This window comes from Electrophorus electricus, chromosome 1 (genome assembly GCF_013358815.1).
Source record: "Electrophorus electricus isolate fEleEle1 chromosome 1, fEleEle1.pri, whole genome shotgun sequence".
Taxonomy (NCBI): domain Eukaryota; kingdom Metazoa; phylum Chordata; class Actinopteri; order Gymnotiformes; family Gymnotidae; genus Electrophorus; species Electrophorus electricus.
Genome location: NC_049535.1, coordinates 16,173,421 through 16,190,584, shown reverse-complemented (window position 1 = coordinate 16,190,584; position 17,164 = coordinate 16,173,421). Strand labels below are relative to the sequence as shown.

The window sequence follows — 17,164 nt, the reverse complement described above, 5'->3', positions numbered from 1 at the left end:
GACTTAGTGGTACGTTCGAGGGCGACTTTTAATTTGAAATATAAATAGTAACACGAATTAATTGGGTAGCCGATTCATTTGAACCTTAATATTGCTTCAACAAGAAAGGGACACTTTAATTTTATTTTAGAAATAGATTTAGTAAATCTAGTACCTTTCGAGAACGAATGGATTTAAGGGGTAAAACGTAATGAGTGCAGTTACATGTAACAGTGAAGTGTAATCCGAACTAACCAAACTGGGTAGTTTATGTGATGCAAAATGGTTGAAAGTACTTCCGAGATCATGGTGTGCACGTGTTCTCTTCCCCCGTAAGAACTTTGAATTATCCAGTGGTACATTCCGCTCGAGCTTTCGGGCACATTGTCACTGGTAGTGGAGACTTTATTTTCTCAAGCTCGAAATATGCATTGACGTTAAAAACGTATTTCTTGGCTCATGCATGTCCGCAGAGGCACGGTATTATATTATAGTATAGCGATTAGCTAGCTAACCGCATTGGATACAGTAAAGTCACTATCGAATTCCAGGATGATCGTTACTTATTGTATAAGAAGGCGATTAAGTCTCCTTAGGCGAGAGACTGTAACTGTCTCATTCCTGCATGAACTGCTAAGGTTACCTCAGCACTACCGACGTACCGTTCTCTCTCACTACAGCGAAGGGACCAGCAACGACGTAGCAGATCCAGCGAGCATGCTGCTGCAGCTCTGCGGTCGCCACTATTACATTGCTCCCGGTGCAATCCACAGTGCGTCCCTTAAGAAGGGTAGAGGTTGCGGGTATGGACCCCTGGGCTTGGATCTTAAGCAGAACGTGTTGGAGCAGTGGTGGACTTCAGTGGTGCGGTCAAGGGCGCAGGTGTTTGGCATCAGTACACTGCACAGCTCCATGGATGGGGCCGCGGTGAAGATGATCCAGGGTGATGCTGTCCGTGATATGCACAGCCAAACGGGTTTGACGGAAGAGCATCTGGCGGAAAGACTCCGCCAGATTCTCCAGCACAAGGAGTTTTTTCGGACAAGCCTTCTCCAAGGTGGGTGTGCCTCGTCCCTGGACGAAGATGCAACGACGTGTTGGAACCGCTTTGTAAAGTTTTAAACCAGTTTGTAATGAAAAATGCAAAACTGGTCTTAGATCAGTAAGCATCTGCAGGTACTTTTAATTCCTAGTAAAGCATTGTTATTTTAGAAATGAAACTGTATACCTCAGTGGGAGATGATGGCCAGAGGTCTTTATTGCAACCAACCAACAAACATCCTGGGCATGTACTTACTGATTTCAAATTTCTGATGCAGTAAAACCAGACTCTGCATGTTCAGGAGACTGGGGTCAGTATATTGGGTAGCAATGCTTGAGTAAGAAACAGGTACAGAGATCTCTCCAGTAGTTGACATCGGTGTCCCTTTTAAACTTTAGCATGTACACTTTAAAGCAATTCTAGCACACGCTGTTGGCTTTAACTGTCTGTCATTGGCTCTCCAAACCGCAGGTGCTCTGGAGCGCTATGTCCCATCCATGGAGCTCGTGAACAGGAAGCTGCCGTTTGGCCTGGCACAAACTGGCTTGTGCTACCAGCCAGAAACAGCAGATTCAGATGCAGTTGGTTGGTGAGGCCTCAGCTTTTCGTATTATTACTTTACTAATTTTCATTATGATAAGCCATAGCATGCTTGACTGTCCCTTTCTCGCAATGGTCAGTGTGAATATTAAAGTACAGAGTGCACAATTAAGAACAACAACAACAAAAAAAAAACATTGAACATAGTAGATTATATATGATAGAGGTGGTTACTGTTTACATATATTGTTCTTTTTAGTAGGGTTTAAGTTTTACATGAAAGCCCATTAAGGGCTTCTCAGACCTGGATTAAGTGTAGTCTTGAACTAAGATGCACTGCAAATAGTGAATCACCATTACAAATGATTTGTCACCGTAGTCTTAGGTTTAATCTGGGTCTGAAGACACCGGCATGGGAACACGTATAAATTATGAGCCGTACATGAAGCCAATTTAATTTTTGTCGTTTGATAGCTCCTCTGAGGTGACGGAGGCCTGTCTGGTGTGGTTCTGCTCCCCTCGCACCTCTTCCCAGTGGCTGGACTACTGGACGCGCCAGAGACTACAGTGGTGGAGAAAGGTGACCACACAACCAATATTTTGAAACAACCACAGGGCCCAGTGCGACCACAGTATGGCCACATATGCTCAGTGGTCCTTTACTGCCCAAATTTGACTTGTTGCTGTTAGGGTTAGTAATGTAAAGCCTTTAACCCCACCCCCAGTTCGCTTTGGGGCCGTCTGACTTTAGCGTGCGCAACGTGTCTGGGGAAGACCTGAGGCAGGGCATCCCCTATGGCGTGGAGGTCCTCTACCAGTTCCCCTGGGGCACGGAGGTCTTGGAAACGCTGTGGAACCTGGGAGACACTGAACTCCTGAACACTCACCAGCACAGTAAAGCCCAACTACAGGTAAATGTCTTTTCCAGTGGTAGCTCATTGGTTAAGGTACTTGACTAGTAATCAGAAGGTTGCCAGTTCAAACCCCACTGCTGCCAAGTTGCGATGGTTGGGCCCCTAAGCAAGGCCTTTAACCCTCAATTGCTCAAAAAAAAAAAAAAAATTGTACTCAGTCATAATTGTAAGTCACTGAATAAAAGGGTCAGGTAAATGTTTTCTGTGGTATTTTGCTGTTTTTATCCTCCACTAGTCAGTACCTTTAGACGGGTACGAGTTTAAAGTGCTGCGGTAGTACGTGCAGAACCTTAGATAGACGCTTGCTTTGGGTCGTGTGAGTCCTGCTGCCCCAACCCACCACCTTTGTCTCCTCCTCGTTGAGCGTAGTGCAAGGACGGGCGGAAGGTGGTGCTGCCTCACGTCATCGCCGTCACTGCCAACATGGACAGAGGAGTGCTGGCCTACCTCTCTAACTCCTTACAGCATGTACAGAAAATGGACAACAAACAGAGGCTTCATCAAAGAAAGGCAAGCTAGCATGGTTACCCCAACCCGCACACAACGCGCACACAGTTTGACAAAAGTGTCAACACAACATAAAGCTTTTTTTTTTAATTAGGGATTCTTTCATGCTTGTGGCGTTAGATTTTTTATTTAATTTTAATTTAAGTTGTTTAATTCCATTTTAGCATCTGGGGTAGTTTACATGCCACAGACAGCCAGTTCAGTGGCGGGTTCATGATTTAAACAGAGCAAATAACTTGGTGACACTGCACCAAGCCTTTAGTATTTTTTTTGGGAGGAAGTCTAGGTGTGTTGGCGCTGATGGAAAACGCACACCACAGCAGTAAAGGAGAAGCACTTGTAATATTAAAGTTTCAGAGAGTGTGTGTGTGTGCGCCTCCAGCAAGGTTTATCTGGTCACACTTTATCCCTCTCTTTCCTTCAGGTTCTGAAGCTGCATCCTGTTTTAGCGCCTGTTAAAGTTGCCCTAGACATGGCTAGAGGACCAACCTCTGAGCTCAGACAAGTAGTCATCACACCTTTCAATCAATATTCTACATTAATTACTAATAGCTAGGAATATATTCTATATAATAATGCTAGAACTAGTACTACAATTACTACACTTAAATATTTGTTTATATTTGTTTAAGTTAATTGGGCTGTTTTATTCAAGATCTTTTTTGAAACTTTCTGCAAAGAGGCTCTGACTGTAATTTATGATTTTTTTATTAGTACAAATGTATTTGATAAGGTCTGTGAGGGCTTGCTTCAGGAATTCCTAGAGGTGGGAATCTCTGCCTGGCCGGGATATATGGACACTATCGCTTCCATGGAGCGCCAGCATGCCAAGTATGACCGTCTTAAACCAAGTCATTGCAGGGGGATATATCTGCATATTCTGATACAGTTCTGTTTAGTAAATCTATAAGCTTCATGGGTGTGTTTGTGGTCTGCACAGTAGTGCAGTATTTGAAGCAATCCCCTATCCCCTGTGCAGGTACGATGAGATGGGCGTGCTCTTTGTGTTGACCATTAGTGAGAGCACTCTGGAAACCGGGCTCCTGCAAGTTCGGAACCGTGACACCACCATCAGAGAGACCATGCACATCTCCGAGATCAAGCCGTTCTTCCTTAAGTACATATCCGCTGCGGGAAAAGTTTGATTCGCTTGCGTAGCCTGTGGATTGTCTGATTCAAAGCGGGATTATGGAACCAGAGCCATTGTGTTACCTTTGAAATCTTGATTACCAATGATTATGGTTGGTGAGATGGCAGGGCCTGATCCTAGATCAGTGTGCCTTTTCTCATGTTTGACACACACAACCCTGATTCTCAGTGTTGACTACCTTTTGATATTATGAGACTGGGTGACATGCTGGGAGAGCATTGACTAAAAACCTTGTTACTTTGGAGTTTGTTATTTGATGTAAGATGGTCAAATACATGGTTGAATAAAAACATGAACACTTCTGTTTTAAAATTCTGGTGTGTTTTATGCTGTGTGTGTGTATAATATATATGTGTGTGTGCATATGAGAGAGAAGGCTGGTTGAGGATTTGTTGAACATCTTTGGGCCATCAGTTTCTGTTTGCATTGCCAGTTGTTGCTATGGCAGCAATAAAATGAGTAAACCCAAAGAAAACCATCTACACTCTCGCAACTTTTCACAGCTGAGGAAGGACCTCCGTCCGCGCTCTCGCCCTCTCATATCTATCTATCTATCTATCTATCTATCTATCTATCTATCTATCTATCTATCTATCTATCTATCTATCTATCTATCTATCTATCTATCCGGGTAATGGCGGATAACGCCCACGTGCTCTTTAGCCACGCCTTCGTGCTTCCTGTATTTCCGGGTCGAAGGCTTTCCTTCCTTTCTTGTGGCGACGTGTGCTGGTGGGGGAGAAATGGCCGCGGAGAAGTTGAGCGACGCCAAAGTGTCACCGGTGGAGGACGGCAAGGAGTCGGACGAGGGCCTCGGCCTCGAGAGTATCCTTTGTTGCCGACACGCGTCGGTCCGGTCGCACCTGGCGGTAACTGAGCGGTTCGTGCCGTTTGTTTCTCTATTTTTTCTTAGCGCCGTTTCGCAGTCCTCCAGGTCGTGAAAGACTCACAGCAGCAGCACGGGCTCAGGCACGGGGACTACCAGCGTTACAGGTGAGCCGCCCGCTACCGACGCGCGCCTCCGCGCTTCCGTCGCCTCGCGCTGACTCCCGCGTGTCCCCCTCTGTCCCAGGGGATACTGCTCGCGGAGGCTGCGTCGTCTGCGGAAGACGCTGGGCTTCAGGATGGGCAACCGGCACAAGTTCACGGGCAAAAAAGTCACCGTGGAGATGTTGACCGACCACAGGTGCGCAGCGGCCGACGCTTTGGGTGGTGCGAGATGCACAATGAAAGCTACAGCGCTGACGCGAATTTTAAGAAGTTCACGTGCGTTTCTGTTTGGCTTTGTAAACTTGAGCAATTGAGGGTTAAGGGTCTTGCTCAGGGCCCCAACAGTAGGGACTCGGCAGTGGTGGGACTTCCCATTACAAGTCGAGTACCTCAACCACTGAGACATTGCCCATGTTAAGCAAGTTACAGCAGTGAAAATGCACTAAGCTTAGTTGGCAGGAGTGGTCTCCATTCAGTTACACTCCACCCTACTGAAGACACATTACCCCCCCCCCCCATCTGTCTATCCATCCTTCTCTCTCGCCACCCCACAGGTACCTGTTGCTGGTGGTGATGGAGGCGGAGCGTGCATGGAGCTACGCCATGCAGCTGAAGCAGGAGGCCAACACGGAGCCGCGCAAGCGCTTCCACCTGCTGGCGCGCCTGCGCAAGGCGGCCAAGCACGGCGAGCAACTGGAGAGGCTGTGCGAGAGCCCGCGCGTCGATGCCAAGACCAAGCTCGAGGCCCAGGTACGGCCCCACACACCTCCTTCAGCTTTCTCTCCCTTGTCAAACAGAGTTTCCGCTCTGAAATCTCATTGCCTCACCTACCGTTGAATCCATTGTACAATGATAATTGGTGATATTAAGTAATGTTAATTTTTATTTATTCTCGTGCATTGCATTGCTCCAACGGAACCGTATCTGGAACCCATCTCCTCTGTGCTTACTGCTTTAGAAATTTTCTGGAAAACGGTATTGGATGGGTCACAGTGGCTAAGAGCACCCCGGACGTAAACATTCTGCCAACAGCTGGAGAGACCAGTGTGGCGAGACCATTGCCAGAGTCAAATTCCCCCTCAGACTGCCATGTTGTCAGTCCATGACGGCTCATGGGCCTGGTGTAATATTCCCGTTTAGATGTGATCCGAGTGAGATGTGATGTGTATCTCTTGTCCTTCACATCCAGTGTGGGTCACACGTTTTAGGACCGGTTAGCTACACACAAGCTTTAGTGCCTCCCGGGTGCCTCTAAATTAGCGCGCCCCGGTCACTGAGTTTAGTTGATCAGAACACACCCTTCAACGTCCAGCCGCGTTCTTGATGTGGTAGATGAGCCGAAACATCCTCCTTCGCTGCGTTGAGGCGGTGTTTATGGCATCTGTTCCAGTCCCGCTGTGCGTTTGTGTGTGCCTCTGGTCGCCCTCAGATGTGCGCTGTTGCTAAACGCAGCGTAAATGTGATTGTAACGGCGTGCTGTGTTCGTTAGGCCTACACTGCCTACCTGACCGGCATGGTCCAGTTTGAACTACAGGAGTGGAAATCGGCGATGGAGGCCTTCAACAAGTGCAAGTGAGTGTGTGTGTCTTGTAGCAGTGTTTAGGTTTGTGATCTTGGTTTATGTGTAACTGGTGAGCGGGAGTTTGTCACTGCTACTGGCGTGGTGTTTCAGGACCATCTACGAGAAGCTGGCCAGTGCGTTCACGGAGGAACAGGCTGTCTTGTACCGCCAGAGAGTGGAGGAGATCTCCCCCAACATCCGCTACTGCGCTTACAACATCGGTGAGTGCACACCATCACTGGCGTTCTCTGTTGAGTTTTGAATGAGTGTTGACTACATTTATAAACTGACCTGCAAAATTATCAACTACACACATCTGTTTGTGGTACATCTGTTTACACATAAAGGCAACATTATTTCTCACATCATGGCTTCAAGCTTTTTCTCTCTGACATTAATAAATATATATAATGACATTTAGCATATTGCGTCTGTCAAATGTAGATGTAGTCAACACTCAATCGATACTCGGCAGAGAACACACACACATGCACGCGCGCGCGCACACCCCTAACTGGCAGCTCCATGTTTCTCTGACAGGTGACCAGAACGCCATTAACGACCTGATGCAGATGAGGCTCAGCGCAGGAGGAGGCGGAGGCATGATGGCTGAGAAGCTCGAGGTCAGGGGTCATGCCGTCGTCCCGGCAGGGCAGGTTTCTCTCCTGCAGGTCTGCATTACAGTGACTCTCCAGGAGCGGATGGAGAGAGCGTTGGGAGCCTGCTCCTGGTCTGCTGCCACACACGGTTCAGTGCTGGTGGATAGAAGCGAGGTCATTTCTCCGACAGCCAGAGGGCGCTGTAGGACCGCTGCGTTTCAGAAGGGAGCCAACAGAACAGCACACGCATGCAAATCTCCTCAATTCATGAATAATTGTTTAAAGTGTTGCACGTGGAGGATAATGGGTGAAGCCTATAAGGCTGTGTTCATCTGTCTGCAGACAGAAATGAAACTGCAGACCGCAGATATGAAATAAAATGCAAGTATAATTGTGTGAAAGATATAAAACACAATGTATCTCTGCAGAAATCTGTTGTTCATGTCTTCTCTCTCTCTCTGCCCCACCCTACAGGCACTGATTACTCAGACACGGGCAAAGCAGGCTGCCACCATGAGTGAGGTGGAGTGGAGGGGTCGCACGGTCCCCGTTAAGATCGATAAGGCGCGCATCTTTCTGCTGGGCCTGGCTGACAACGAGGCAGCTATAGCCCAGGTGGGAGATCCGGTCACCTCCGGACACTCGCACACACAGACTCAAACTTGGGGGTTTCCGTTTAACTAAAATATTTCACTCTCAAATGCGACACTTTTGATGGCATACACACCAATCAGTCTGTATTAAGGTACATAAATAAGTTTGTGTACGTTTTTTGTGTGTGCCTGATTTGACCAGTAAATAGACCTGAAATCTACGCAGTCCCGTATTTCTCCTTCTCCCCACAAGGGGGACCTCGCGTGTCCCTTTTGGTGTCCTGCAGTTGAAAAGGCTTGTCCCCACCCTTGGCCCCCCTTAACTTAAGGCCTGCTCAGACACAAAGTATGCCATCCGGTCACTGCATTCACACATTCACACACCCCTTTAACGTACACACGCCTCTCGTGCTGGCCATGCCCTTTCACCTCGGAGGCGCGCAATATTTGCTGACCCCCCTCCCTCCCGCTTGAAATAGTTTGGGTTTTTTTAAGGCACATTTTCACTTTTTCACTTTTTTTTTTTTTGTTTACGCATCCGTTTTGAAGTGCGAAGATTTTCCCGTGCCCAGTATTAAAATGCTGTTTGAGCTCGAGCTCAGACTTCTGGTAACTTCCGCTCCTTGTTCGTTGTCGGCTCCCATTCAGCGCTGCTGAATTACTCTGAGAAGGGAAAGGGGGGAAAAAAACACAGCTGGAAGTGAAACCAGACTCTCAGCGGCAGGGCCCGTCACTGTGCTCCGAGGCGTGTGTTGCGTACACCACCCACTCCTGTGCATTCTAGGCTGGATGAGTCACTGGGACAATTGTTGGGCTGGCGAATTTGGTCCCCCCTGGCTGCACTGCAAGGAAGCGGCAGCTGAGGTTAAAAAGCATTGTGGGCTCCTCGGGGTTCCCAAGCCCTGCCCCGCACACCTGACTCGGCCAATCAGAGTTACCGGAGACTGATGGGTTAGGGTGAGGGCTTGTATCTGTTGAAACTAGAAGGGTGGCAGCTAGTCTATGTTGGAGCCAAAATGGCTTGGCTGGTGTCTCTTCTGAGCATTTTCTCTCATTGTTAAGCTGACGATCTAATCAGCCATGTTTCGGTTGAGGACCTTTCCGGGGGTGTGCACGTGTGTGTGCACGTGTCTTCCCTCTCTCGTTTTTTCTGGTTTAAGCAACCGGTTTTCCTGGTTTTGCTTCTATGCTTGTGAGGCGTCGTATAGGTTTGTGCCTCGTTATGCCATGTACGTATGAACCGTGGCACCACACACGACACATTCATCCTCATGTTGGCATGTATGACTGACTGTGCTTTGACTAGGCATTAGTCTTCTTAGGTGCTAGCTTTTTGCTCCGTGTGTGTTCTGCAATTACTTTAACAAGTAGAGATGTGGGTTTGTTTTTGTTTTTTTAATATCCATTGTTTATGCTACTTTTAGACATTTTCTCTGTGTTCAATGCTACATATTTGTCTACAGACGATCCCTTTATTAAAAAATGAGTCATGTTTATGCCTTTACCAGGGGTTTGCATGTTGTTCTACCTGTCTGAATTGTCGGGTAGTACCTCTATAGAAATAGATGCTTAAAGGTTTTTGTTTTTTGGGGGGTTTTTTTAATTCTTTTTTTCTGCATGTCCCTCTAAGTGTACATCTGCATGCGTCTCCGCATGGGTGCATGCGTTTTACGCACACTCCATTACACTCCATTATGTTCTACATACGTAAACGTCCATTTCTGAGCCAAGTGTGGTGCCCGGCACCTGACCGACTGTGCGGCGGGGTCCTGATGCCACTCCACAACACATGCACGCCATGTTGGCCAGGAGTGGGTGTGACGTGCAGGCGCGCGTGTGTGTGTCCCTGGCAGGCAGCCGACGAGGAGACGAAAGAGCGTCTGTACGAGACCCTGCTGGCCGAGTGCAGAGACACCATCCAGGCCGTGAGGGAGGAGCTGAGGGCAGACGGGGTAAGGGGGACACTTTTAAGATCACGCTGCACGAGCGTGACGGGACAGTTGATGAATGTGTGTGTGTGTGTGGGTGGACGTGCACCAACAGAAACAGAGGGAGCGTGCTGTGGACAGTACTGAGAGTGGAAAGGTGTCCAACGTGCAGTACCTGCACAGGTCAGTGTTGCAGAGGGTCCGCACACTGTGTTCATGCTTATTAACAGGAACTTTAGAATGCTGTTACACAACGTTGACATTCATATTGTGTGTGTGTGTGTGTGTGTGTGTGTAGCTACCTAACCTACATTAAGCTGTGGACAGTGGTGAGGAGGAATGAGAGCATGGCACATGCACTGCAGGCCAAACTGAAGGAACCACAGCCTGACGAGAACAAGCGAGGACCCAGACCTCAAGACCTCATACGCCTGTATGATATCATACTGCAGGTACACGCGTGAGCACGCGCGCATACACACAGTACCCTAACTCCTGCAATATGATATTGCACGTGCAGTAACCCGACCCCTGCGATAATATACTGCAGGTACACACACCTCCCTGTATTCTCTTATGTCACATGTTACAATGCAGTTGTACACACGTTCCCTATAGGACACTGTATCTGGTAAACGGTTATCGGGCCCTCTAACCATGAATACGTAAGGCTCATTCACTGCTTGCGTCCTGAAGCCTTTTTTTCATGGCGAGCCGGGGCCGTGGGTGCAGAGCTGTCACGTGACCCGACCGCACCGCCCGTGCTTGGCTGTCGTCGCTCCTCTCCTCTTTCTGACCACACCCCTTTTTTTGTTCTCTTAAACCTGGACTTTCTGCAGAGTCTGGCTGAACTGTCAACTCTGCATGGCTTGGAGGAGGACCACACCTTCCAGAAAGAGGTGGCCCTGAAGACGCTGGTCTACAAGGCATACAGGTGCATGCACGTGTGGAGTGGGTGTGGTCCCAGCTCAGCCCTCCCCTTCTGCCACTACCTACTGTAATGGTATATCCCGAAACCTAAATTTGCATTTCCTGTCTCACCTCTCATCTGTTGTGTACATGTGCAGGTGTTTCTTCATTGCCCAGTCGTACGTGCTGGTGAAGAAGTGGAGTGAGGCGTTGGTCCTGTACGAGAGGGTTCTGAAATACGCCAGGGAGGTCCAGTCCAAGGCCAAACATCTCAATAACAGCCTCAAGGTAGCACTCGGGGTTCATTTCCATCTGACAGGGTTATGTACAATGACTCCTGAATAATGAATCACTTGACCCGTGCATGATCTAATTTGAATAATGGTGCTGATTGGCTGTCTGCTTGTCAGCAGCATTAGCTCCTCCTCCTCAATGAAACATTAGATATGAATGAATAGCTAGTTGACATCACCACCGGATCAAAGCGAACAGTGAAAATAGTTAAGCCCGTTGGTGACCGGCGTTTGAAAAGAGTTTCCGCCGTGCTGCAGAGACTGCAGTGTCCCTTTTTGTTTTCCTTTGATCTTTTCATTATGATTCCCATCATCGGGGGCCCAACAGTGGCAACTTGGCAGTGGTGGGGCCTTGAACCAGCGACCTTCCGATTACCAGTCAAGTACCTTACCCACCGAGCTCCAACTGCCCTTTTATCCCCCACGTCCTGCCAGCATTTCGTTTGAGAGAGCAGCAAGGCGTGGTCGGTGCGTAAAAGGAGGAATTTGGGGCCATAAGCGATGGTAGTAAATGATCAATTTGACTGGTTTGTCCACTGTGTTGGGTTGACTCCTGGTATGAGCGCCGTTGATTTATGCGTCTCGTTGTTTTTTTTAATGATCCTATTCCCGTGTCTCTCATTTAAGGACCTTCCGGATGTTCAGGAGCTGATTGCCGAGGTCAATGCTGAGAAATACTCTCTCCAGGCAGCGGCTATCTTGGGTGGGTTCTTGTCCTGCCAGCCATTGTTTCAGTTGGAGCTCAGCTATTTATTAATGGGGTTTATCGTGTTTTAGACGCTCCGTGGTCCGTTAATTGGATTTTCCGTTGACTCTGTGATGTGGTATTCTGATTTTTTCAGACAAGGAGGATGTTCCTGAAGCACCTGTACAACAGCAGGTGAAGGACAATACGGTAAGAAGAGGCACGAGTGCAAGGCTGCTTCCGTATGGCGACCCTGTAAAAAGACTGAAGGAAGCCAGCACAGTTAACGCTGAATTAAAGTTAATAAAAGCTAGCATTATGCAAATGCCACAGCAGATAATTGGTCGCTACGAACTTACATTTATTGCTAGTCTGGTCAACATGTTTATAATGTCCCCATAACATTTCTGGCGTAGTGGCATGCAGAATGGGGAAGCCACAACCTGCATGTGTAATGATCTAAATATGACAAAACACTCCTGCGCACTACACGCAGGTTTAACACTACTGAGCCGCATTCTATCGTTGTCCTCTCCTAAGTAGTGGTGTGTCACTATAGAGCATACCTTCTGACCTCTGCCTTTCCGGGGGGGTGTTCACATGCCATCATAAGCCTTTATTCTCTATTTGCATTGTTAACATCAAGCTCTTCTAGCCTGCCTTCTCTGTTATGTCTCGGGGAAGCGCACTGCTACCAAAAAACAATCACCACGTTAAGTACTATTAAGCTTTTTTATAATTAAATGGGTGTCTGGTTAACGGCTGACTGGGAGTGTGTAATCCGTTGCCGAGCTACAATAGAAACTACTCGCAGGTAGCAGACACGCCCTGCAATGGCATCTGAGACTGCAGTGCTCGCACACACACTCCTACGCCCGCGTGGCGACACTTTCCATCTCGCGTCCTAGTCTTGGTCACAAAAGCCACACCGTGACACGGCTTCTCTCCTTCTTTTTTATTTTATTTGTTTGTTTTATTTTTTAAAAAAATATTTAAAACCCTTCCGTAGCCCCTCTCGGAGCGACTGGATACCTTCCATCTCGACCCCTCGCTCCTGGGCAAGCAGCCTAACCTGGTGCAGTTTCCCCCAGACTTCCAGCCAATCCCGTGCAAGCCCCTGTTCTTCGATCTGGCTCTCAACCACGTGGCCTTCCCGCCCCTGGATGACAAGGTGGAACAGAAGGGCAAGGGCGGCCTGACCGGCTACATCAAGGGCATCTTCGGCTTCGGCAGCTAAACCGAGAGCGAGGCTTCACTCGGGCCTGCGCAGGCGGAGACCTGAGAGCTATCGGGAGTTCCAGCTCCATCTGAAGTTGCTACAAACCCCCGCCTGCCCTCAACCACCCCTTTCTTTCTTGTTCTTCTGAAATCAGCTGTCTGTCCCTCAGTCCAGGTCCTGGAGGCTCAGAGCATTGCACAGTTTGGGCTGCAGTTCCTCCGTCTTAGTTCTTCAGGGTACGTTTCCACAGCGGAACACGGTGATCGCTTGATCTGAGTGCTCAGTGTTTACCAAATATCAGAGTCAGGGTTTGGCCTCGTTCACCGAGATCTGATTCAGCACTGAGCGACTCTTAGATTCAAGCCCACCATGCGTTGATTCAGGTATGTTGGAGCAGGAGAAGGTCTGAACTGTGCAGTACTGTGGCCCTCTAGGAGAAGAGGCTCTCAATCCAGTTATCAGGGGCCCTACACACTTACTTCAGCCTGGGAATAAAGAGCTCTGCAGAGCTTGATTAACTGATTCAGGTCCATGTGTATGAGCAACTGGACCAGAACACACAATTAGACTAGTCGAGGTTTCCCAAATAATTGGATTGGGAGACTCTGCACTCAGATTGTATAGTGGAGGTGTATGATCAACAAGGAATTGAATCTGTCAGTCCCTAGTTTGGCTTTACCATGTGTCTTATACATTTAATTTTGTTTGGTCCAGAAGGGTTTGGCATTCAGCGGTTTGAGGACGATTTCATAGTGGAATCTCCACGGTCCATGTCTGGTCTCTGCGCTCTATTCCCAATCTGTGGCCACTATTTCATATATGTAGAATCATTTTGTAGAATTAACCTCTTGATCTAAAGTGTTCGCTAACTAGTTTTAATTTTAGTTTGCACAATAAGCCAGTGTTGAGTAATTAATCCAACGAGAATGTGAGGCCACAAATATATCTACAACTCCGTACACTACAGGTGGGAAACCAGAGCTAAGAAGGATTCTGTTTTTCATTGAGTCTATGGAATGTCTGTGAATTGACATTTTAATCTCTGAAATAGCCAAGACGAATGTCAGTTTGGCACTGGGTGTCGGCCTCTGTCATTTGTTTCGTCTTAAATTGGTCCTATAATTGCATTAGGATCTGTAACAATTATTTTTGTACCATGAACTTTGATTGAAAAGGAGGATTTGTTTCCAACTTTTAACCAAATACATGAATTGAGAATACCTGACTTTTTTCTAGATGGGAACAATCTGGAAAAATCTTTGAAGGCTAGTGTCTGATAACTCTTCAGAGTTTTGTTCTAGAAAAAGCCAGCCGGCTTTGACGCATTTTAAAACCGTCCAGAGGGAATTTGACTGGTTAATGGTTTGTCCGCTCAGGAGCTCATCATTAAAGTTTACTGGCCTCTGTGTTACCGTAGGCATTAGACAGCAGCGCTCGTCTACTGCCATCATGGCAACTAGTACCAAAGGGAATCTCTCCCGCCACACTCCTTAAAAGGTTTTGAGTCTCGTCATAGTGTCTGTCATCTGAACTCATTTCTAAGTACCATTTTCTCTTGTTTTGGATTTACCTGTTGTACTCTGGCTAATGTGCTGATCTTTTGATTCATGTCTAATTCATTTTGTTTTTCTTTTTCTGTTAAGTGTTTTAAAAAGCAAAAATAAACTGAACTCAAGCTGGAATCTCTGAAAATGTTTTGTTGTGGCCACAAATAAAATTGTTGACTGGAAAATGGATGTAATGGAAAAATGTGGGAATGGTAGATGGTTTAAAGGCTAATGATTAAAAAAAAAGTTAATTAATTAAAAGCATTAGATGTGTCTACTGCCTTCAAACTTCACTAACTTGATTTCTCTGTGCGCATGCGGGGGGAGTATATTGGACAGTGCACCATTGTTCTGTAGTTACATTCTTGCATATGGAATGCTCATAGTTTATATGGTATTCTGTTGCTCTTCCTTAGTGGATGGCTTCAAGTTCCATGTCCAGATATTACAAGAATTTGATGAGACCAGGCAGTAATAGTGTTCATGATTGACAGGTGGGTGTGAGGGAGAGAGTTCTGTTCAAGTGCTCAGGATGCTATGCCCATCTTTTTCACTCACCCCTCCCAAAATTCCACAACAGATCTCTATCACTCTGGTAACAGCAGCATTCCTTTACGCATTCCATGCTTTTGTGTACAACTTTGTCCATGCACACTCTCACTATTTACTCTTCTGCAGAATGAAATATTTGCATCTATGATTTTCTGTTTATTATTTAATCCCTTGATGCCATTATATGTAATCCAGCCTGTTTAAAGATACATGTGCCACTGCAGTTAAATTTTGGCCACAACCTTCAGTATTTTTTTTTTAATTTGGACCACTAGCTCCAGCGTCTTCGTGTCGTTGAGATGCCAACAGTTGGTAACATAGTCTGCTGATAAACAGTTGACGCTGGCACGTAGGAGACACACCCCTAGTCTCACAAGCCCAGTAATACATTGAGGGCATCAGCACATCATATGTAAGCTGTGCTTTGGGAGGGCTGCTACAGATCCAACATTCAACAAATGACCCAAAACCACACACAGTGTAATGCTCTGTGCCGCGTGAGAACGTTAGGGTGAGACTGCTCCCCAGATACCTCCGTGAACCAAGGCATTCGGAGGAAAGGTCAGGATGAAATTTCACAAGTCTTTGCACATCGTCTATAAGTGAAGCGTCCAGAAAGAACTCCAAAAACGAACACCTCATAAATCGGTTTGCTTCCTATGCGAACCTTTTCTTAAGCATATTTTGACTGCTGTTATATTCTACTTAGATTTAACAATTTAACAAGCATAAATAGGAAAAGAACTGGTATCAAATCACAGATCCCGAAGCGAGGTTCCTGCCACTAGAAACATGGCGTTCCTTTCCCAACGTAACCCGCGTGTGGAGTGATGCTCGCTGACCCTACATAGGAACGGAGGGAGCAGGGGTGAGGTCTGACGCTTGGCCACCCTCCCATGTGAGTAAGAAGGGCCAGAAATGCAGGTTGGCTGCCTCAGACCTGCTGAAAGAAAGCTACCCGGCTACATTCCAAAACGTGAGCCGTTCCCCCACAGCATTCAGATTTCGTCACAAGATACAAACTCTATGCCTTTTTTTAAAAATGCTTCGGAAAAGTTGGTAGAAGTCAAAGTTATATTCTTGGCCATTACATTTTATTTATGTCACATTTGAATGCATCAACAGCAGCGTAATCTGTACAAATTATATATTTGCAATGAGGCACAATTGTGACCATTAACATTTGTACATCTCCTGTGAGCATGACATAAATGGGACAATATAGTGTTATTCAAATATCAACAGTAGACCCTTTGTGTATATATACCAAATATTGTAGTGGGATATGTATTATAACATTTTTATTTTGTTTTGTGAACTAATATAAAAATCTTTATTCTCAAACGCATGCTTGAAATAAATAGCTTTGATAACCTGCATAAAAATGCTCATATGAAATCAGGGCAAACTATAAATCAGTTTATACGTTTTCTTTTTGAAGAAAACAAATCAAAACAATTTTGGTCACTACTGATACCAGTGGGATTACATGGATAGTGGTAGCTCAGTGGTAAAGGCACTCGAGGTTGCTGGTTCAAAGTTGCCACTGTTGGGCCCCTGACCAAGACCCTTAACCCTCAGTTGCTTACGTTGTACTCAGTCATAAAATTGTAAATTGCTTTGGATAAAGGTGTCAGGTAAATATAAGTGATTTAATTCTGTTTTTTTTTCTTTTCTTTATTTATTCTGATTTGGCTACTTGGATTACACTCTTGTCTGCCTATGAAGTATTTGTTACTGTCAAAAAAAGTTTTTTTGTTGTTGTTGTTTTTGGAGTTTTGAACACTTCAGGTTACACTGATTATCTGCCATGAATAATCTATATTTAATTTTACTTGCACACTGCAAATTTAATTCATTAACGAAAGTGATCAGTAAGATAAGACACTGAAATACACTGATAATGATCAATGACTTTAAATACAGACAAAGAATTTGCTTGTGGCCCCAATCCCCCACCCTCCATTAACGATGGTCAGAATCAGTAGAACCAATGACAGACCTGTGTGTGTCACAGGGCAGAGAGAGAGAGAGAGAGAGAGAGAGAATGAATGGGAGTGTAGAACTGGTCTACCCAGTCCACAGACACGTCTGGGCGTCAGCCAACACCTGTTCCTTAGGGCGGAGCAGGTACAAACAAACCTCCGCTTTTAACA

The 17,164-nt window shown here is 46.4% G+C and overlaps 2 protein-coding genes across 3 annotated transcripts; both read left to right on the top strand.

Moving 5' to 3' along the window:
• Nucleotides 1–305: 305 nt before the first annotated feature.
• Nucleotides 306–4,444, top strand: polg2 (polymerase (DNA directed), gamma 2, accessory subunit). Of its 2 annotated transcripts, XM_027019520.2 has the most exons (8): nt 306–1,036; nt 1,493–1,610; nt 2,036–2,141; nt 2,287–2,472; nt 2,845–2,985; nt 3,407–3,487; nt 3,716–3,813; nt 3,962–4,444. In XM_027019520.2, the coding sequence occupies exons 1-8, from the start codon at nt 532–534 to the stop codon at nt 4,125–4,127; spliced, it is 1,401 nt and encodes a 466-aa protein (XP_026875321.2). In that variant the 5' UTR covers nt 306–531; the 3' UTR covers nt 4,128–4,444. The 2 variants fall into 2 exon arrangements, with proteins under 2 accessions (XP_026875321.2, XP_026875322.2); XM_027019521.2 differs by lacking the exon at nt 3,962–4,444 and having other exon boundaries at nt 3,697–3,807.
• Nucleotides 4,445–4,845: 401 nt separating this feature from the next.
• Nucleotides 4,846–14,591, top strand: srp68 (signal recognition particle 68). The gene is made up of 16 exons (XM_027019522.2): nt 4,846–4,957; nt 5,059–5,125; nt 5,205–5,318; nt 5,677–5,872; nt 6,612–6,694; nt 6,795–6,904; nt 7,224–7,306; nt 7,757–7,897; nt 9,729–9,827; nt 9,919–9,986; nt 10,102–10,255; nt 10,643–10,737; nt 10,871–11,000; nt 11,633–11,708; nt 11,848–11,900; nt 12,700–14,591. Exons 1-16 carry the CDS (start codon nt 4,876–4,878, stop codon nt 12,925–12,927), a joined length of 1,779 nt encoding a protein of 592 aa, XP_026875323.2. The 5' UTR covers nt 4,846–4,875; the 3' UTR covers nt 12,928–14,591.
• The last annotated feature ends 2,573 nt before the right edge of the window (nt 14,592–17,164 follow it).

Bases quoted from the DNA above. Each gene is read 5' to 3' on its own strand.
- polg2 (XM_027019520.2), top strand. From the start codon at position 532: ATGATCGTTACTTATTGTATAAGAAGGCGATTAAGTCTCCTTAGGCGA. The intron at 1,611-2,035 runs GTGAGGCCTCAG...GTCGTTTGATAG, and splicing joins GATTCAGATGCAGTTGGTTG to CTCCTCTGAGGTGACGGAGG. The intron at 3,488-3,715 runs GTAGTCATCACA...GTATTTGATAAG, and splicing joins CAACCTCTGAGCTCAGACAA to GTCTGTGAGGGCTTGCTTCA.
- srp68 (XM_027019522.2), top strand. From the start codon at position 4,876: ATGGCCGCGGAGAAGTTGAGCGACGCCAAAGTGTCACCGGTGGAGGAC. The intron at 4,958-5,058 runs GTATCCTTTGTT...GCCGTTTCGCAG, and splicing joins CGAGGGCCTCGGCCTCGAGA to TCCTCCAGGTCGTGAAAGAC. The intron at 11,901-12,699 runs GTAAGAAGAGGC...ACCCTTCCGTAG, and splicing joins AGCAGGTGAAGGACAATACG to CCCCTCTCGGAGCGACTGGA.